Below are 21,728 nucleotides of genomic sequence, written 5' to 3'. Positions count from 1 at the left end.
CTGGGTGGGGCTGGGTGGGGAGGGTGAAGCTGGGTGGGGAGGGTGGGGAAGGGCTGGGTGGGGAGGGGCTGGTCACCCCGTGGTGCCCTTATAAAACTCAACGTTTAACCTACTCACGCCGGCTTGTGCCCGCTCTCACAGTCGGGCATATTTGCGGAATACACCACGCCGCCGTTGACCCTGGCCATTGACCGAGCAACCCAACGTTCCTACCAGCTCCCTCCGCAGCAGGAATGTGTTTTTTTGTCAACACGTAGTGGTTGGTCGTAGTGGTAGTAGTAGGAGGCTTTCGCGAACAATATTATCCATGATCAAGTTTGTAATTAGTTTTGGTTAGATCGCGTGTCGTCGAACACGCCACCACCCGACGCAGCCAATTAGTAAAAGTTTGTCACTTGAACAAAAGTGCACAAATAGTTACTGTATCAGCACTAACCGGTTGTGTGTTGGAGAATAAACCCACGACATTTACAATTCGAGCACTGTGACGTGTCGCTGGTGATTACAACCGGCTTCATCAGGCAATTGACTAAAATTGTGAAGAAGTCTTCCTGCTTCCGTCTTAATTAAACGAAGCTATTTTTTTAATGTTACCAGGTAATGCCCACTGAGCTATATTGCTCTTTATTAGCAGCTACCTGGCTATCACATATGATAGAGCTCAACGAAGTGGCTTTGGGGCCGTCCATACATGACGTCATCCGATTTTGGACGATTTTTGACCCCCCCACCCCTCGTCACGCTGCGTCACAAAAAGTAAAATCCCCCTCAAATATGACGTCACAAAGCTCTGCCCCCCCCCCCCCCCAATAAAACATGCTTCAAATCGCTTTAAACTATTGTCATTGTAATGCGTATTTAATGTGGCGCTGCACTATGATGTTATTAAAAAGTCTATTTAATTAAGTAGAACGTGTTGTCTATATTTATTTAAAGTTACGCATTTTGATGTGACGTCACATTTCTCAAACCCTGACTCCCCTCGTCACACATCTTCACAAATGTCTGACCCCCCCCGCCCCCCCCCCAGGTGCGTGACGTCATTTATGGACCGCCCCTTATCATCATCTGGAAAGTTTATAGCAGTAGCCAAACACTCTAAACGCCGTGGTGTTGATTCAAAAGGTGGAGGGGAAAAACCCCGAGGCCAAGGGAGAGAGAAACCACAAACTCCAAATATACAGCAGCAGGCGTCAGGATTTGGGATCGAACCCACGACCTCCTGTATACCTGGCGAGGTAGTTAACAGCTCTTGATATAAAATCAGGGTCGCAACTATGGCGTTATGCGGCGTTATGCGAAGCATCGGGGCCTAGTCGGCCACAAGGGGGCACCGAACCAACAGATATGTTAATAAAAACGATTTTAAAAGATTATTCAAACAATTAACCATAAATGCCAAAAAAATTGTTATAAATGAAAAAAAATTCATAAAAATACACACAGCGTGAAATAAAGCAGCGCTACTGCTGGTGTTTGTTACTGAACACCACAAGACTTTTTTGCTAACTGACATGCACATGAAAACAAGACGCATGATGACTGAATTATGAGCATTGTACCTTTAAATATTTGTATTAATACTGTCACTGTGAGGCTGTCTTCCTCTAAATCCAATACACGGTGCAACAAAAATAATATATTTATTCTAGTTATAGCCTACGTAATTATTGTATACGGGTTAAAACCATCCGTAGCTATTTCAGTGAAAGTGAGTCGGGAGAAATGAGAGGGCCCCCGTTGAGATAGGTAGCCTGTGTATATCAGGCGAGGTAGTTAACATCTCGCCACCGTAGAAATTATCTCATTATGGGAAAGTATCCCAATCTGTGGGGATTGATCCCATTGTGGGTATTGATCATTGTGAGATCCCAACGCTTCCTCTCATGCGAGCAGTTGCTAGTGATCGTTCTCACTCACACTACACCAGGCTTTTCCAATTTGAGCATTGTGGAGGCTGCTTTTTCTGTTTTTGTTTTCGCATGAGGAGTTGTAGCCCAAATCCGGACATATTTCTCGTTCAGCTTCGGTCCATCAAAACTACCGTGCAGTAAACTGTAAATAAAGTTCAACACAATACCAGATCTCGGTACAAAGCAATACCTGCCACCCGAACACAAATGGCATTTCCCGGAAATTCAAGTCAAACCTGAACAGGTGGCAATCCTAAGACACATTCCAAGTGCATATATGAAATCTGGATCCCGACTATAATTATGAAATAAATTACGGATATTTTTTTCAGTAAAGTTCAGAATGATCAGGAAAGCACTGGAAATGTAAAATAATTAAGGTTATTTCCAGATTTTGCTGAAGACCTTCCAACACTTGTTAAAGCCATGGAGATTGTTTGACCCTAGTTACCACACTGGTAACTGCAGGTTGGTGAAACGGCGATAGGGTCACCACCAGTTCAACGATCACTCACCACTGACATTAGCTATGGCCAGGCATCGAACTCAAGTTTACCTGGTTCATTTTTCAGTGCACTAACCATTGTGGCACCTTTCCACTCCAGAATGTGTGTAAACCTTGAAAATGATCTCATGTCCTATACTGTGTGGATCAGAAGTCACGATAAGGGACCTCAGAGGTAGCTCTATATTTGCTTCCACGGGCCATTCTCTAACATGACAGGTCGCGCTTCTACAAGATTTCAAATTGGTTCTTTGTACAATGACACAACACTGGTAAAACAATCGAGATAAAATGGCAAGAGAAAAAGAAACATTCAAGGAGATATTTATTTTTCAAAATATGCACAGCAATGTTGTTTGTTGGTCTTCGTTTCTTTGTTTTAATCATTGCACGGTACAACAGACAAAATCGTTCGCTGAACACCATTGTATTGTCTAATCATTCACCATACCTCGTCCCAAAATCACAATAGCTAAACCAAGCTAAGCAGTTTTATTAAATCACTTCAACAAGAGGTCTCAAAGAGCCCGTATTGTTTAATTAAATCATTTAAATTTACAAAAAAAAACACTTGCTTAATTTCAACGCGCGATTGGAAGCATGCGAAATTAAATCCTGGTCACAGGGCGTTAACTCAACCCACCATCAACATCCCTGTGGTCTATAAAACAAGTACCACTTTGTGGAAAGTTAACAGTAGTTGTGCTGTGGATATATTGGCCCCCTGTCATAGGAATGTGGAATTCCAACCACTGATTCAGGACCCACAATAAATGCTATGAATTGCACCATACTCACTTGAGCATGAAGGCACTTTGGTCAGTGAATGAAAAATGCTCAGAGAAAGATTTAGCTTTCCAAGGCAACAAAAGATGCATTTGACCTTTTGACTATTAACAGCGACATTTCAATTACAACTTGGGCGTGAATATCTGCGAACACAACCTTTGTGAACACAGTCAAATCTGATTCACAGTCAAGATAACGTTGCTGCGCAACGGGTTGATCATATTTTCTTCACAAGTTTATTTTGTTTCAGTTTCAAGTTTACTTTATTTAACCAGATGAGAACTCAAGACACCAGAAGAGTCTCATTGGCAAGAGTGACCCGGATTGGTGTACGATTCGTGTAACCTCCCCACCCCCCACCCCCCACCCCGAGTGTGTAAATTATACAACCGCCAATTTCATTTTAAAGCTACTTGCAATTACAGACTTGTAGAGAGAACACCTCTGCGGTTGATTGGACCTCTCCCAGCCCTGGACCCCATCCCCTCCTCCCGCCATCAGCCCCCCACATGCACCGATGTCAGCCGCCCCCCTCCCCACTCTATTTGGCCGCGTGCTTCTTCGCGATCTCCATGAACTCGGTGACGTCGTCTGGCGATCCGAGCACGATGGGCGCGCGCTGGTGCAGCGAGTCGGGCTGGATGTCCAGGATGTGGCGTGTCCCGTCCGTCGCCATCCCTCCCGCCTGCTCCATGATGAACGCCATGGGGTTGCACTCGTACAGAAGCCGCAGCTAGGAGAGGGAATGCGGCGTTGACAGTCGTGCAGCGTATTCATTTGTAATTATAATAGCATTAACGCAATTTGTAACACGCACAATATTTCCCAAACGAACGTCACAGGGTTGAACGCCATGGAATTGCACTCATATAGCAGGCGCAGCTCGGGGTGTTGACAGTTGGGGAGTGTATTCATTTATAATATAACTAATGCAATTTGTAAGACGCACAATATTTCACAGACTCGAACCTGGGGGCAGTGGATATGGACCGAGCGGTAGCGGTGTTTGCTGATAATTGCAGAGGTTCGCGCTTCAAATCCGGCAGACCACTGTGATTATTTACCGCGGCTGTATTAATCATAAAAAAAGGATGGTTCGCTTCAGTGGATGTTAATGATTCCCTGACGTCATTGTAAACGAGTAGGCCATTGTGTGCCGGCATCGTGGTCCTAATTTGAAAAATTGCACGCATTTCACTCATGAGGGTTGATACGTAGCAACCATCGCCCCCAGCCGGGAAGACGAATGGCAACGAAGCTCACGGTCCACCCTAAACCGCATCCACCGCACAAACCATGGCAGATGCGGACACGTGATGCACAAATGGACAATTAAAAACTCTCAAGTGTGTGACTGTGGGATCATCCAGAACAGACCATACACAACAAATAACAACGCAATGCCCGATCCACAAATATGAGACATCGCAGCAATACACTCCACTGCTCCTGACGCAGTTATCTGGTCTGACCAACCTGAATACGAATTTGTAGTTGATCTGCGTCTACATCAGCCGTACGAAAGAAGAAGATGGACTTGATGAACAGACAGGCGAATGCATTCACCAAAGGTGACATTCACACACACTCACTCGAGTGACTCACCTTGCCCTTGGGGCTCTTGCTGTTGGCGGGGTAGAGGAAGATGCCGCCGTACACCAGTGTGCGGTGCACGTCCGCCACCATGGAGCCCACGTAGCGAGCGCCGTATGGAGAACTGCCATCCTGCAAGACAAAAATCCCCCCCGTATAGCTGTAACATACTATTGGGGCAAGTGCTGCTAGCGAGGACCCATGAAGGCCGGCACGGCACACGATGAACACCATGCCCGGCCGCCTTTGTCTCCCCAGTGGCGATGTATACACACCGCACCAGTACTCATTTCAGGCTGAGTCGACCTAGGGGAAGCCCAGCAGCAGTTCAGATAATCGTCACTGGTGTTGACCGTGAGCGGGAATCAAACTTGGGTCACCAGGTTTGTAGCGCAGAGCGCTAACCGCCACAACACCGCCATCCTGAGCATTTGGCTGCTATAAATGTCCACATGATAAGCCACTTCGTTGAGCTATCATGGCCAGGTCGCTTCTGAAAAAGCGAAATAGCTCAGTGGCCCGTATCTGGTAAAATAAAGAAAATTGTTTAAATAGCAAGTGAGCGTGCCACTCCCTTAACTTCGCACCTCGGGGAACTTCTTCTTCTGCACGTACTCCGTGACGGCTGGTTCAAAGTACTTTGCGTAGCCCTCGTTGAGGCTGTAGATCTTCCCCTTCTTCTTGATCCTCACGTTCTTCTCTGTAAGGATGAACTCTCCGATGGCCTGCGGAGGGACACACGAAATAACACGAACCTCTCCCGCTTCCCCGCAGAGGCCTTTCAAACAAAAGCAACCCACAGTGTCGCTCTGTACTCCTGCTATCTGCACACCAATTCATCGCCTATTTTAGACTCTTATATGTTTTATGTAGCTGGCTCGAGTAAGCCATGCCCAGTCACTAGAGGCGCTACATTCTCCACAATGTCAACAATATGCCCCCTACCCACCCAGAGATTTGATGAGTTGTCACAACTTAGGGTCGGGCGGTGACGTGGCCTAGCGGTGGCGCTTTCGTCACTTTCTGCAATGCTCACAGTTCAAATCCCGCGGCCGCCCTGATTATAATTACTCTGCGGTTGCAACAACTATAATAATACTGCGTGCGATTTGCTGCACAGTGGAAGTTAAAGATCCCCCGTCATCATTCACAAGAGTAGGCCATTGCTGACTGGTGTCAGGGTCCAAATTTGCCAAATTCGAAAATTGCCCGCAAAATTACTCAATTGGATAATACGTGGAAATCATAGCCCCAACCCTCCCCCCCCTACTGGCAGACTGATGCCTCGGGTATCTCTAGCAGATGAGACCATCCTGATCTCGAATTCTTACCTGCTTAAAGAAACTACAAACCCAAACAATACAATTCAGGAATCCACGCTTTGTTTTTACAGTCCTTGTTCATTCCAATATAAATGCGGTCGCTCAATATAATTGCAAGTATTTTTATATTTTTTAATGATACGCATGTGTGCGAGGGCGCCGAGGTAGTCGCATACCGGGTCCAGCATGAAGCAGTTGACGCCCTGTCCCGTCGAGAGCGTGAGCAGCGTGGCGCTGCCGTACAGGGCGTATCCGGCCGCCACCAGCGTGCGGCCGGGCTGCAGTGCGTGCTTCGCCGTGGGCTCTTCGTCCGTCGTCTGCAACGAGCGCGAGAGATGGAGAGAGAAGTGGGGGGCGCTGGCTCACAATGGCCGTGTTGGATCAAAGTTCAAAGTTCATTTATTAGGTATAGCCCTGTGAGCCATTCGGCTCTTGAATCGGGTGCAACCGCAACAAACAAAAAACAAAAACATGAACAAGAAAACATCTTAAAGTGACTATGTGGAAACAGAAAATCCAAGAAAAGACAGAATAGTGGACTGAGCTAGCAAACGAAGAGGTCCCAGAGATTTAAAAACTGGTTCCAGCCTCCTGTGATATCACCGACTTCAAATTGCTGTTGAGTGCTTGAATTGCACTGTCAATTTGTAAATAATATAAATCGTAATGGCCTATATTTGCCCAGGCTAACTTGTCAGCAAGGGGTAGTGCAGCCAAAATGTATTGTTGTAACATACAATGTGTTGTCCTTCGCCCGCGATTACGATTATCATGGTTGGCTACGTACGGTGCGAAAGGCGTTCAACATACATGCTCCCATATATATTCTTTCCGACTTCACCAACCCACACTGATTAGCGTGGTGGAGTAGAGATAATCCGGATGATCCTCGTGGCAAGGGGAGGGCCTCATCCAGCAGTGTATTGACAAATGTACATTGTACATTGTACATTTAGCCAGGAAAGCCTCTCTTACTTTCAATACTTTTTTCAGCGGGGCACTGAATAGAGGTCCATACTCTTAGTTCTTTTGGTAAAGTCACATAGGTAAAAAATGAAATTAAAATTAATAATTTCATTTTTTTCCTACGTGACTTTACCGAAATAACTAAGAGTATGAATCCTTGCAGTCATGAAAGCTTCAAATCTAGAACTGAATAGAGGTGTTTGGTCAATTCTATTGCTGAGTATTTTTCATGTACGGAGTAAACAGCTCGAGAACCGGGAGAAACCCCTCTAAGAGAACTATGGCGTAATACACAAAGATCCGTATAATAAAAACCATCAACTGTTGTGCCGCTACCTCTTGGCCACTTTTTTCTGGCTAGGCATCAAACAAAGATGGTCACTGCAACGCGCGCATTTCAGATGCGCTTCTGCGGCCATCTGGAATGATCTTCCTTCTGATATTCGCAAGCCACTGTGGGAGCTATGCACTTTCAAATCTAGCTCGAAAACTAATTTCTTTAGACCTACTTTTTGTGTTTAGTTTGTTGACCTTCCCCCGCACCTCCAATTAGCACGATCGGCTACGTACAGTACAAAAGAAGTTCAACATACATACCTTGCAGCCAAAGCTTACACCACTTGGTATTTCTTTGGCTGCCACTTCACCGTCAAGTCTTGACCAACTGTCATCATCCTTTCTAGTGATGCGACTTGCCCAAGATCACTACGTTTACTGAACGGTTGATGTCATGTCTCTCAACTCACTTGTGTTCTCTCGTACACGCGTTTTACTCTTCCTGTCTCTCAGTGCAATTCCCAGCATGCACTTCTCCAACGCTTCTCTTTGTACGCTTTTAAGCTTTTGTTCCACCTTTCCTTGAATCGCTGTCCATGTTTTCCGATACACGCATCATCGCAGGTGATATACACTCGTTAAAAACTTTAACGGAATTATCAAAGACCGTTATGCCTAGCCTTTGCCGACGATTAAAAGGCATTTGACTCAAGTGGATATTGATGTGTGTTGAACTTCTTTCGCACTGTACGTAGCCAACCGTTCTAATCGGAGGTACGATGCAGTCATGCAAGCTCTCACAAACCCAAGGCCTTCGTGACAAAATATATATTTACAAATAACAGACACCATTTACAAAACAACAACAGCTGAGGGCGTTACACAATACAAACTAAGAGTGGGAGTTGAAAAAAAACAATAAAAATCCCTAAATGGTGCCCAGCCTTGGCTGCTCACCAATGCAACACTCCGTTGTTGAACTTTGATCCACGAGCTCAGCTTTTTTTCCCAACAAAACGCCCACAATGATCATAGCACAGCGCAATGGTCGCAAGACTATAGTCCGAGCGCGCAGCCGGCGGACGGGACACAAACAAGATAAAGGGCAGAGAGCAAATTACATCAGATAGCCCACCCCAGGTTCAACAAGTGGACCCAGCAAATTGGTTGAAGCGAGACAGCGTCCCTCTGAAAATTCTGTAAATAGGTTTGAGATTCAACAAAAAAAACTAAATTATTAGAAAAACACACACTGGCATAACGTTGTACGGTACGGTGGTGCAGTGTAATCTTGCGTATCTGACTCGCTGGTATAGGCGAATATGTGAAAGGGACGTATGTCCGAAGATTTATAGAAAATGATAGTTACACCGTGCACAATTCCAGTAAACGCGGATCCATTGGATCAACGTTGGGCTAACGTTGGTCTATACGTTCCAATCACATGCCGCTTGAAACATGGGAAAATTGCTTTACTGTGCTGTATAAATTTCGATTTAAAGCTTTCGTGACTGCAGGGATTCATCTTCTTGGTTCTTTCGGTAAAGTCACGTAGAATGGAAATAATAAAATAATAACAATAAAACATAATAAAATAATTCTCACGACGTTTCGGCCACAACGCAAGCAGCTGTCCTCAGGTGGAGACCAGGTCTGTCGAGGAGACAGAGTCTGAATGACAAGCCCCAGGCTTGGAGCGACTATTTAAGCTGGGATGGAGGGGGCGAAGAGCGCCTTGACAAAATAATTTGCATATCAAGAGGAATTTAGCATATTTATGGAAAATGCAGATATGCGATTAGTACTACTTGTGAAATGCGTAGGAGGTTTGGCGAGGGGTTGCGTAGGAGGTTTGGTGAGGAGAAGATGTGCTGTATAAGTACGGGAATATAGGAGCCCTTTAAAACACATGACACTGTAAAGAGACATCCATTCAAGCGAACGTTTTAAACTCTTTCCCGCACTCCCTGCCACAGAAAGGTATTCATCAGATGGCAGTCATATCCATATATTGGTTTTGTTTTCAGAGCGGGAATAGAAGCTAATTTAAGTTTGAAAATAATTTTAATGATCGTTTTTGTGTGCAGACATTTGCGATGAGGCTATCGACTCGCTAAACTTGAGAACCAAGATTATTCGCGGGCGGTTGAAACCTCAATTCAATCCCAAGATCTCAGCTGTGACTCTTTTACAGGTGGCTTCTGCTAAGTTTCGCAGTTGGGTGCGATGGTTGCTATGCATCATCCCAGTGGGGTAATTTTTCAAATTTCGGACCATGACACCGGCACACAATGGCCTACTGTTGCGAATGACCATCACGGGAGCTTTAGCGTCGACTGCAGCGGTCTTCACTAATTTTCAGAGGTGGGACATCAGCATTGTGAGGGCCGTCACACATTTGAAACCATTGGGTTTGACAGCATTATGGGGTAAATCTATGGGACATTTTTTCCAGTATCAATGCATATAATTATCAGAGCACGTTTGTTTGCATGTTTTGCAGCAAGTATGTGGGGTTAATTCAGACTTGATGCCTTGCAAAAGGTATCTATTTGGTGTTTGAACATCTTAACACCTTCGATTTAAAGCTTTCGTGACTGCAGGGATTCATCTTCTTGGTTCTTTCGGTAAAGTCACGTAGAAGGGAAGTAATAAAATAATAAAAATAAAACATAATAAAATAATTCTCACGACGTTTCGGCCACAACACAAGCAGCCGTCCTGCTTGTGTTGTAGCCGAAACGTCGTGAGAATTATTTTATTATGTTTTATTTTTATTATTTTATTACTTCCCTTCTATGTGACTTTACCGAAAGAACCAAGAAGATCTTAACACCTGTTTTATTGCCAGAAATGGTAAAACCTATTCTTATTTTTCATCATTGTGGGGTTTTTCACATTTGTGCATTGTCAGGGGCTGCACGTCAGGGGCCGCACTAAAGGTCACCAGGGGCTGCCAGTGGCCTGCAGGGCCTTGCCATGAAGAACACTGTTCTACTGTGAAGCAGAAGAAAGCACTATTTTTATGGTTAATACACTCGCAGCGTTAATCGGGGCGGCCACTGGATTCCAATCGTGAACGCCTGCGACAAGCGTTACCTTTGGTTACGAAAACAATTAAACAAATATAAAAAAAATTACAGAAGTACACTGTGCACACAAGTACATTTCACCACCCCGAAACGCCGCAGTTCCATGTCACTTCAAGCGAGAGTCCCGCACTCACAAATAAAAGCACACCCTCCACTGTTCGAGAGTTACAGGGTGTGCCAGCAGGAAAAGCAGTGATGGTGTGGTGGGATCGACATCGTTAGCTATGATGACCTCTTGACTGTGAAGTACCTTTTTGTAAATGGCAAAGATGGTCCCAATGGAGGCCAGGCAGTCGATGTTGGAGGAGCCGTCCAGAGGGTCAAAGCAGACCACGTATTTGCCCTGCGAACGTCACAAGGCGACACGTTACACAACGTGGGTTTACACCGCGGCTTTTTAGTTTTATTATGGGACTAAACCAGGGGTCTATGGGCCAAACGCTTGCTAAATGGGTGTGTTTCCTCCTTCTTGAGAAAACTCAGACTTGTCTGTCTTTCTTGGCTGGCAAACCTTCACGTACATCGGTGTTTTACACAAAATACAGAGATGTGAACACGTTGAGGGGTGATTTTATTTGGACCATCCTGGTGGATAGTTCGTTTTATTAGGGTCTGGGTTGCATATAGCCTGTGACCCCATTTTATGTAATTGTCCACAACTGGTCTTGAACAAATACTCCTGCTGGACTGTGTTCCGGGGTTGTTTATCAGCCTCTACCTTCCAATCCCCCCCCCTTCACACTTAGACCGCGGCACTGTCTCTCTCACATCTAAATATTGAGCGGATACATCCAACATCACGTGATAGAACGAAAAAACAGTAGCTACAGACAAATATAATTTTTACGGGCCTTTTCCAAATGGTAGGCCTCACGTTGCCGCGGAATCGTGGGAAATAAAGTCTCGGGCCGGGTATAGCCCATGAACCTTGTAGGTTCCCCCACCCTGATCAATCAATCAACCAAGTCTTTATTTCTATAGCACTAATTCGTGCAAAAGATGCAATTCAAAGTGCTGTACAGGTAACACAAGTAAAAGAAAACATTGTTAAAATACTAAATCAAAAGAACAATAAAAGCTATTTCCATACAAAACAAAATTGCATTATAATAAATTGCTAGTGAATGCATATAAAAAAACATATAACACTATAAAAGTATCCTAAGTAAAAGCAAGTTTAAAAAAGTAAGTTTAAAAATTTAACTTAAAATTGCTTAATGATTGCGAAGCCCTCAGATGCCCTGGCAGGCTGCTCCACAGGCGAGGACCATGCACACTGAAGGCCGCTTCTCTGGGAGTTTTGGTCCCTGGCCCTTGGGGTGACTAAAAGACCCGAACCGGAGATTCTGGGGGATCTTGTTGGTTCACATCTCAACATCATGGAAGACATGTATGCTGGTGCCAAACCATTCAACGATTTAAAAACCAATAAAATAATTTTAAAATAATTTCTATGCGTGACTGTCAGCCAGTGCAAAGACTGTAAAATAGGTGTTACGTGGGTGCTCTTTCTGGTTTTCGTAGGTCATCCCTCCCTGACCCGCTTTTCGGCTTCGATGATGATGGCTTCCTGGTCCTCCTCGGACACGAGAACGCAGGTAGCGAAGGAGGCCCGCAGCAGGTTCACCACGAGGTCGTTGGAGAGGACGTCGAGCTTCTTCACCTGGTCACCCGTCGTGTTCGTGCTGCCCGCGATCCCGTAGCTGCGCGGGGATAGATCGACGGCGATTCATATTACAACGTGGAGAACACGCAAACTCCAAATATACAGGCTTCAGGGTCGGGATCGAACCCACGACCTCCTGCATACCAGGCGGGGTAGCGAACATCTTGCCACCACGAAATTACGGATGTTTCTGTGGTGTAACGGTGAGCATGTACGTATGTTCAACTTCTTTCGCGCAATAAGTAGCCAACCCTGCTAATTGGAGGTCCAGCATACTGGACCTGCAATGCAGAGGTCGCCGGTTCGATTTTATCCCCTGGGTACGTCGGTTGAAACATCAGTGCAAGTTTATTAAATCTTCCGCACCGCCTCCGTGCACCCAGCAGTATAAAGGGGTTCAGCATACCATTGGAACCTCATTTGCCAGTAAAAAAAATGATAATTGTTTTTTTACCCTTCTATCTGGCAACAAAACTGACACCTTGTAAAAAAAGGTGTCAGTTTTGTTGCCAGATAGAAGGGTAAAAAAACAATTATCATATTTTTTACTGGCAAATGAGGTTCCAATGGTGTAAATGCTTACCCCGAGCTCTCATACTCTGATGGTGCATTTTCTTTGAGTTGTGCGCCTTTTGGCGTCATCTGGTCCAACACCATGTGAGACTAGGCTCTAAGGAAAGCTGTCTCGGGTGTGGACCAATCAACTTCAAGGACAGTGCAGACATTATCAGAGTTGTGTTTTTGTTTGCATTATGACTGCAGGTATTGTGGTCTATGCAAACATGACTCCTTGAAAAAAAAGGTGTCAGTTTTGTTGCCAGATAGAAGGGTAAAAAAACAATTATCACGGGTTCAGCATAGTTAGTCGACGGGCAGGTTGTACAGGCCCATTGTCGATCTACTGCTAGATGAGGGCTTCTTCGCACTGTGTGGGTTGTGGGGTTCATTCTAGATTTGAAGCTTTCGTGACTGCAAGTATTCATATTCTTAGGTTTTTTCGGTAAAGTCACGTAGGTAAAAAATTACAATTAATCAAAGTAAAGAAAAATAAAATAAAAATCACGACGTTTCGGAGACAACATAAGCTTCCGTCTTCAGGTGGAACCGTCACAGCACGATAGCTGTATCAAGTGAGAGAAATACCAAGAAAACAGTATTGTGGGGTTCATTTAACCATTCACCAAGCAGGTCAGTGCGGGTTGTTGGAGATGAAGAGCATAGTTATTGTTGCATAGTGCAGTATATAGATGGACTTTGCTGGAATGCCCTCTACTGACAATGTAGCCCTGCAGCAGCCGATAGCACCTGCTTTATGCACTGTGGTCACCCATCCTAGCACTATCCAGGCTAAATTCTGAGAAGCTTATGACACCTGATGAGATCGGGTGCTTCCCAGGTGATTTGGCCACGTGTGTGCACTTGTATGTACCGTACGTAGCCAACCGTGCTAATTGGGAGATACTTAAATGCATATGTAGTGTGCAATTGTAATAAATGACTCTAAATTAATGCTTTAGTATGTATCGTACGTAGCCAACCGTGCTAATCGGGAGATACTTAAATGTATTTGTAGTGTGCAATTGTAATTAATTACTCTAAATTAATGCTGCTGCTGTGCTGTTACAAAGCGCTTAAGTACAAATGAAACAGGTTTAACTTGCTTACACACACATTCTGATACGTAACCTCTGCAATTCCATCCGTCTCCTACTTCCCCACCCCCTTCAACTGCACCCACAGCCCCGAGTCTAATAACCGACTCAGCAAGGGCAGAGGAATCTATGTGAGGGGTCAGTGGAGAGTTTGCAAGTTTGTAAAGTATTTAAACGATGCAATGTCAAGTTACTTTGTGGTGCGGTGGTGCAGCGGTCAGCACACAACGGAATCAGAGCACCACGTCCGACTGCCTGCCGCACTCACCGACGTGGCGATGTTTACGGTCAAGCAAACCCAAACGCAACAGACACAATGTGGCGAGGCCTTCATCCAGCAGCGGATTGTGACAAGGGGCCGATGCGGTTTCTAATGGAGGCCCTTCCACCAGCAGTGAAGAGAGCAAATCATTGAATAGTTGCACCTTTACTTGTATGTTCCGACTTGGTCTACTCTGTGCTAAGGGCGACCCACAATTTGTGCAAACGGGTTAGACGTATCTGCCTTCGAGCAAATCACATGACTTGAGTTTACCGACATTCCTGTCATTCTCCTGCTTCCACTGCTGTTGCATTTCCACTGGTAAAGTCCAGTGGAAATGCCCGCCGCTCTGAACCCTCATCGCACTACTCATCCGCACTGGAAACACCCAAACCCCCAACACAAACAGCACCGCTCCAGGATCTCTCGCCGAGTACTGCCCCGGACTATTTACCCAGCACAAAGATACCGAAATCTATGCATACACGTGGCCATCTTAGGGCCCTTTGTCATTCCACTTTTGAACGAGTCTCCCCAAAACCATGAAGGTCCTGGGCATTTTTTTTAACCATACGGATTGGTGAAGGTGGAAAGCGTAGACACAGGAGCATAGTACAGTCCAACAACTGACCTTGATTCCACTGCTGCTCACCACGTAACCCTGCAGCATCCTACAACATCTGTAGGGTATGACCGTTGCCCACCCAAAGACAACACAAGCTCAACCCTGCTGAGCTTATGAGAGATCTGGAGATTTCATCACAAGCGAGGAATCAAATAGGTTGGTTGCGTTTTCACGTTTCCTAATTTTCAGCGGAACTCAAGAGTCGGCCACCATCCCCGTGTTAACGTGAGCAGCGAGGACACAGCGCCTTCACGCCGATGGCGGTGACGTTCGTCGCGTATTGCTTAAAATAAACTGAATTCCACAGAAGGCGAAAAACTTGATGGCTCACTTTCATTTGTGTCGTTGTTGCAAAAGTGAATTGCAACAGTCTGAACGGTTGAATGCGTTTAATGTTAAACTGGTCGAAAATGTCCTAAACATTAACTCTGAATGGCATTCCCTTTTTTGCAAGCTCACCCTGGTATAATTGCTCTGACCAATAACCATCTGGCGATTACTAGATGTTAAGTTCGCAGCATTTGTTCACAAGCCTGACTGCCGACGAGACTCAAGAGGTCGAAAGCAATCCACAGTTGCCTTGCTGTGACAAATGCTGCTCGATAATATCGGTCTGGAAACCCAATCGGCTGTTTAATCGAACGTATTTGTATTCACGAGTGGATACAGAACCGAGTTCTTCTGCTTATATTTGCTTGTATAATATAACGCAGTTCAATAGAGCCATGTACACGAGAGATAATGTGGGCCAGCATCATTCCCAGCCACCTTTGTCTCCCCAATGATGATGTTTACACACAGGTCACCCGGTACTAATTTTTTGGTCAACTGTCCTAGGGGAGGTACACAACTGGTTCAGATAATCGCCACCGTTAGTCGTGGCAGGGGATCGAACTCACATATGTGGGTTCGTAGCGCCGCATGCTAACCACAATGCTACCCAAAACTACCTAAGCATGCATACACACATACTAACATGAACACATACTCATGCTCACACACAGAAGTGGATGAACGTTCCCACTGGATACTAATTAATAACACAGTAAATAATAATTCACGGCCCTTAGTCAATCCACTGCTGGATGAAGGTGTTCACACTGTGACGAGGTTACTCATTACTCTTTCACTCCAATCCATTGCTTACTCTGAACAGTCGCTGCTGCAATGTCAAAAGGTCATTTGTTAGCCAACACTGCCCAGATCAGGCCAACTTGTATTGCAGTACTGTATGATACAACTTACTACTGAAATTCTAGATTTGAAGCTTTCGTGACTGCAATAATTCATACTCTTAGGTTTTCTCGGTAAAGTCACGTAGGTAAAAAATAAAGAATAAAATTCTATAATAATAAATAATAGAAAAAATAATAGAAATTACTACTGAAAGTAATTGCTGCTCGATTGAACATCGAGGCGGTACTCAAATCCTGTTTACCCCCCCCACCCAGTGGTGTAAGTTCCACATTCCTACGACGGGAGGGCAAGCGAGTCTCTCTATAGACCAAACCCACAAAGTGGTAAACAATGAATGCAATCAAACATCTGCGTCTCATCATCCTCCCGATGCCACTGCGTCGTCTATGCTTGGCTCGTCAGATGGATTTAGAACAAGATTCTGCTTTAATCCCATTTGCACTAAGAAACATTTTTTTGTTGTTGTTCACCTTGGAAAATGTATTCAGGTTTATTTCACCGCTCGCCGCATCCCGAGCGGTGGGGCAAAATCTCTTGGCTACACGGTGGAGGAGAGACCTCGAAACACGGGGAAACTTTGAACATCGCGGGGGGACCAATCGCTCCACCAAAATTTCTCATAGCTTGACCTCGGGGTGTGTGACCTCGGGGTGTGCGACCCCGGTGTGTGACCCCGGTGTGTGACCCCGGTCTGTGTGACCTCGGTGTGTGTGACCTTGGTGTGACCTCGGTGTGTGTGACCTTGGTGTGACCCCGGTGTGTGACATCAGTGTGTGACCTTGGCTTGACCCCGGTGTGACATCGGTGTGTGACCTCGGAGTGTGACCTCGGTGTGTGACCCCGGTGTGACCCCGATGTGTGTGTGACCTCGGTGTGTGTGACCCCATGGCCGTCGGACTGGAGGCCTTCGAGGATCGCCGTGCTTACAGGTTGGCGAGGCCGGCCTTGCGCACGGCCGACGAGATGGCTTTGATGGAGGTGCAGAGTGCGTTGAGGAGTTGGGTCATCTCGCCCGTGCCCTTGGCCCTCCTGCCCTCTTCCAGCACGAAGCGGGTCAGCGTCACCACGTCCGTGTCGAAGGGGGCTTGGTCCGACATGGTCTGGGGGGGGGGGTAGCGAGTTACGGTGAAGAAGTTAGTGAGTGAAGGAATGAGTGAAGGAGTGAGTGAGCAAGTTAATGGGTGGGTGGACGAGTGACGGGGTGAGTGAAGGGGTGAGTGGGCGAGTGAATGGGTGGATGAGTGAGTGGGAAAGTGAATGGGTGGATGAATGGGTGGGTGGACGAGTGAATGGGTGGGTGGACGAGTGAAGGGGTGAGTGAATGGGTGAGTGGGCGAGTGAATGGGTGGATGAATGGGTGAGTGGACGAGTGAATGGGTGGGTGGACGAGTGAATGGGTGGGTGGACGAGTGAAGGGGTGAGTGAATGGGTGAGTGGGGGAGTGAATGGGTGGATGAGTGAGTGGGAAAGTGAATGGGTGGATGAATGGGTGAGTGGGCGAGTGAATGGGTGGATGAGCGAGTGGGCGAGTAAAAGGGGCGAGTGAAATCAGTGGGTGGGCAAGGTTAATGAGTGAGTGGGCAAGTGAATGGGTGGATTAGTGAGTGGGAAAGCAACAAGGTTTGCCAAGTGGGTAAGTGAATGATAGAGTGGGTGGGTGAGTGAAGGGGGTGAATGAGTGGTAAAAGTGAAGGGATGTGCTGAGAGAGTGGGGTAAGTAAATGGCCAATTGAATGAGTTTGTGAATGAAGGGGGTGAATGAGTTGGTGAATGAAGGGGGTGAATGAGTGGGCGAGTGAAGGGGGTGAATGAGTTGGTGAGTGGAGGTATTTTGGGTAAGTGAATGGGTGAATGTAGAACGTAAAAAGGGGTGGATGAGTGGGTTAGTGAATGGTGAAAGTGAACTTGTGAATGAGTGAATTCCCGCTTAGGTTAATAAAGTTCAATAACGATCTTTACTGCATCCCGTGCAAAACGCGTGTGTTTATACGACTGTGTATGATGTACATGCTGTGTGTAAACTGTGTACGTAGTGGGCATAAAACGCCAGCCAGCAACAAACAGCACTATCAGAGTTGTAACAGACAAAGAACAAATTAACACGTGTCAAGCACAGTACATGCATCGTGTATGTATAACACAGCACAGTCGTTTGTGTGTGTGTATATACATAGTAGCTGATAGAGTTTATGTGTGTGCGCGCACATACTTCGTGTACTGCTGCACAATACATAACTTTATGCGCGTTCGTAACGTGTCTTAGTGGCTTACGAACACACAACACGTGGCTTGCAATAGTTTAACATTCACATCCCCTTACATTCTTACAACAAACAGCACGGACATGCACCTGCACCACCACTAAACGCGAGCACGTGGCACTTGTTTCAACAGCAAAGATCTGTACGCAACGTTGCAAAAACAGCGTGTTGCTGCCTTGTGTTGTATGGGTGCACCTAGCCTGGCACGTGGCGGCGAGCGGTTGCTATTGTATCGGTGTGTTACTACTGTACTGTGTTGTACACTAACACTCAATGCACATATACTGTATGTACTGTAGACTGATACTTTATACGTATGCTGAACTTATTTCGCACGTGTGCGTACGACGTGTGTGTGTGTGTTGGTACACGTGTGTGTGTGTTTGTGTTGGTACGTGTGTACTGTGTTTTAAACTAACACTCCATGCACGTATGTGTGTGCACTGTGTGTGTGTGTGTTGTATTGGTATGCGTGTTGCATAGGTGTGTGTGTTGTCTGTGTGTGTACTGTGTGTGTTGTATAGGTATGCGTGTTGCATTGGTGTGTGTGTGTTGTATAGGTGTGTATGTACTGTGTGTGTGTACTGTGTTGTCTGTGTGTGTACTGTGTGTGTGTTGTATAGGTGTGTGTGTTGTGTGTACTGTGTGTTCTGTGTGTATGTGTGCTGTGTGTTGTGTGTGTACTGTGTGTGTTCTGTGTGTACTATGTGTATGTGTACTGTGTGTGTTGTGGGTGTACTGTGTGTACTGTGTGTTGTCTGTGTGTGTGTACACTCAGCGTGTGGTTGCACGAACAACGCCAATTGCAAAAACAAAAACGTCATCTCGAGCAAAGTTAAAATCGCACTCGAACCGCGGAAGAAGTCCACGCGCTTGAAGCGTGGCGCTTGCTGGCAGAGAGAGGAGAGAGATGCGAGAGAGATGAGAGAGAAGGCCTCCACACAGAGAGAGAGATGAGATGAGAGGTGAGAGAGAGAGAGATGAGAGGTGAGAGAGAGAGATGAGATAACTCGCGAATCGTGGCCCCCTCTCGAGATGACGACGCTCGCTTGTGGCTGACGTGGAGAGCAGCGAGAGAGAGAGGGGAGAGAGCAGAGGCTGTGGGGGTGGCGAGAGGAAAGTTTGCCCCCTGGGGAGGAGACATACACACACATACACACAGACACACACACACAGAGACACACACACACAGAGACACACACACAGAGACACACGCACACAGAGACACACGCACAGACACAGAGACACACACACAGAGGCACACACACACACACAGAGACACACACACAGACACACACAGAGAAACACACACAGACACACACACACAGACACACACACATAGACACACACATACACACAGACACACACACACAGAGACACACACACAGACACACACACAGAGACACACGCACACAGAGACACACGCACAGACACAGAGACACACACACAGAGGCACACACACACACACAGAGACACACACACAGACACACACAGAGAAACACACACAGAGACACACACACACAGACACACACACAGAGACACACACACACAGAGACACACACACAGACACACACACAGAGACACACCCACAGAGACACACACACAGAGACACACCCACAGAGACACACACACACACAGAGACACACACAGACACACACACATAGACACACACAGAGACACACACAGAGACACACACAGAGACACACACACACAGACACACATACACAGAGACACACAGACACACACAGACACACACAGAGACACACACATACACAGAGACACACACACAGACACACACACACACACAGAGACACACACACAGAGACACACACACACAGAGACACACACACACAGAGACACACACACACACAGAGACACACACACAGAGACACACACACACAGACACATACAGAGACACACACAGACACACACACAGACACACACACACAGAGGCATACACAGAGACACACACACAGACACAAAGACACACACAGACACACACACACAGACACACACAGAAACACACACACACAGACACACACGTGGAGGGCGTGGGTGCTTCTCAGCCAATGCCGGGCCACGCCGTGGCGGTGTTCTTCTGAAACCGCCCCCCCACCCCCCTCTAGGTCGACTCAGCCTCGAATGAGCAATTGGTGCGATGCGTAAATAAGGCCACGAAGGGAGACAAAGGCGGTCGGGCGTGGTGCTGATCGCCCCCCGTTCGTGTGTGCAGTGCCGGCTTTCACATCGCTGTCAATCCCTTACAGACCCCTATAAGTGCCCTAACCTGGTTACAATAGACCGTCTCAGACCTTACTGCTCACCCTGTGCCCTTTATAAATCTCAGCATTCGTCCTACAAAGTCCCATCACAAGGGAGAGAAACACAAACAAAGAAGACGACAAAACAAAAGTGGTTGCCCGCATTGAAACGGCTGGACCTGAAAAATAAATATTCCTGGACAAGGATATGGGGTGAAGTGTATGGGTCGACACCTATGTCTTCATAGGTGCTGCTATTTCTAGCTAACAACACTTGCCCCAAACACGTTTGTTAAGGCTACACTGGGGCACCTTTGTCTTTGTTTAACCCCCCACGAGTGCCCCCCCCCCTCTCTCTCGTGCGACGACCGTGGAATTATTTCATGAAATATACGCTTCCCCATTCCACAAAGTGGCCAAATGGCCTCCCCCCAACCCACCATAGCAGAGGTCGCAACCGGGTACCCGATACCCGTACCCTACCCGATACCCTGGTGCGGCCGGGTACGGGTACGGGTAGACCGTGAGTCACTGGTGAGTAACTGTTTGTCACTCATTTCCCAACGTCTTGTCTCTTCTCACAATTCAAGTTCCTAGAATCAACCCACCCGCGCCTGTAACATGGCTTCATCCCAGAGGTCGCAATCGGGTACCCGATACCCGTACCCTACCCGATACCCGGCCGGGTACGGGTAGCCTGGTATCGGGTAGGGTACGGGTACGGATACCCGTTTTCGACTCTGGTGCAGCCGGGTACGGGTAAGGAATCAAACCCCGTTTGCGACCTCTGCCTGTGCCCACACCCTCCCATTCCGACGCCCGCCAGAGGGTGGCAGTGCTGCCAGGATGCAGGCAGGGGAGAGAGTCGTGGGGTTGGAGGTCAACGGGGTCTTCTGTGAGCCCCAGAGGACCGGCCCCCTCCCTCCCTGGTGGCCAAAGTTACGAGTTAGGGCCCTCTTGACAACCACCATGATGAGATATCTTTTCAGCAACAGTGTCATAGAACAACAAACTTGTTTAGAACGCGGTTAAAAAATGTACTTTTTTTGTTTATGTAAACGCTTCAATTTACGTTCCACATTTTATTTCCTTTAATTTAACTAGATCAGTCACTACTCTTTGGTTCTTTCGGTAAAGTCACGTAAAAAATGGAATCAAATAATAATAGAATACGACGTTTCGATTGCAACACAAGCAACCATCATCAGGTAGGAATGAATGAGAAAAAAACAAACATAGCAAACTTAGAAATATAATGCAGTACAACACAGAGAGTCGGCGAACACAACAGTCAACACCCCACCTGGTTGATTACGTTCTTCCAAAGAATGGCAAACAGAAAGACAGC

The 21,728-nt window shown here is 46.5% G+C and overlaps 2 protein-coding genes across 4 annotated transcripts in view; one reads left to right on the top strand and one right to left on the bottom strand.

The window, feature by feature from the left end:
- Positions 1-21,728, top strand: part of LOC144731553 (procathepsin L-like) — a 429,171-nt gene that overhangs the window by 103,357 nt on the left and 304,086 nt on the right. The gene's annotated exons all lie outside the window — the stretch shown is intronic.
- Positions 2,727-21,704, bottom strand: LOC144731545 (fructose-1,6-bisphosphatase 1-like). Of its 3 annotated transcripts, none has more exons than XM_078612673.1 (8): positions 21,684-21,704; positions 16,786-16,958; positions 11,997-12,159; positions 10,707-10,799; positions 6,299-6,439; positions 5,388-5,525; positions 4,813-4,932; positions 2,727-3,940 (listed from the first exon to the last, which is right to left on the bottom strand). In XM_078612673.1, the coding sequence occupies exons 2-8, from the start codon at positions 16,953-16,955 to the stop codon at positions 3,749-3,751; spliced, it is 1,017 nt and encodes a 338-aa protein (XP_078468799.1). In that variant the 5' UTR covers positions 16,956-16,958; positions 21,684-21,704; the 3' UTR covers positions 2,727-3,748. The 3 variants fall into 3 exon arrangements, with proteins under 3 accessions (XP_078468799.1, XP_078468796.1, XP_078468798.1); XM_078612670.1 differs by lacking the exon at positions 21,684-21,704 and adding an exon at positions 18,967-19,254; XM_078612672.1 differs by lacking the exon at positions 21,684-21,704 and adding an exon at positions 18,973-19,253.

Source organism: Lampetra planeri, chromosome 39 (genome assembly GCF_965212315.1).
Source record: "Lampetra planeri chromosome 39, kcLamPlan1.2.h2, whole genome shotgun sequence".
In the NCBI taxonomy this organism is placed as follows: domain Eukaryota; kingdom Metazoa; phylum Chordata; class Hyperoartia; order Petromyzontiformes; family Petromyzontidae; genus Lampetra; species Lampetra planeri.
The sequence above is the reverse complement of the archived record's forward strand: the minus strand, read 5'-3'. Positions and strand labels throughout refer to the sequence as shown.

Excerpts from the sequence above, each read along its gene's own strand:
- LOC144731545 (XM_078612673.1), bottom strand. The coding sequence starts at position 16,955 with ATGTCGGACCAAGCCCCCTTCGACACGGACGTGGTGACGCTGACCCGC. Across the intron at positions 5,526-6,298 it reads ACTGCTTCATGCTGGACCCG|GCCATCGGAGAGTTCATCCT; the intron begins GTATGCGACTAC and ends GTCCCTCCGCAG. Across the intron at positions 3,941-4,812 it reads GCAAGAGCCCCAAGGGCAAG|CTGCGGCTTCTGTACGAGTG; the intron begins GTGAGTCACTCG and ends TCCCTCTCCTAG.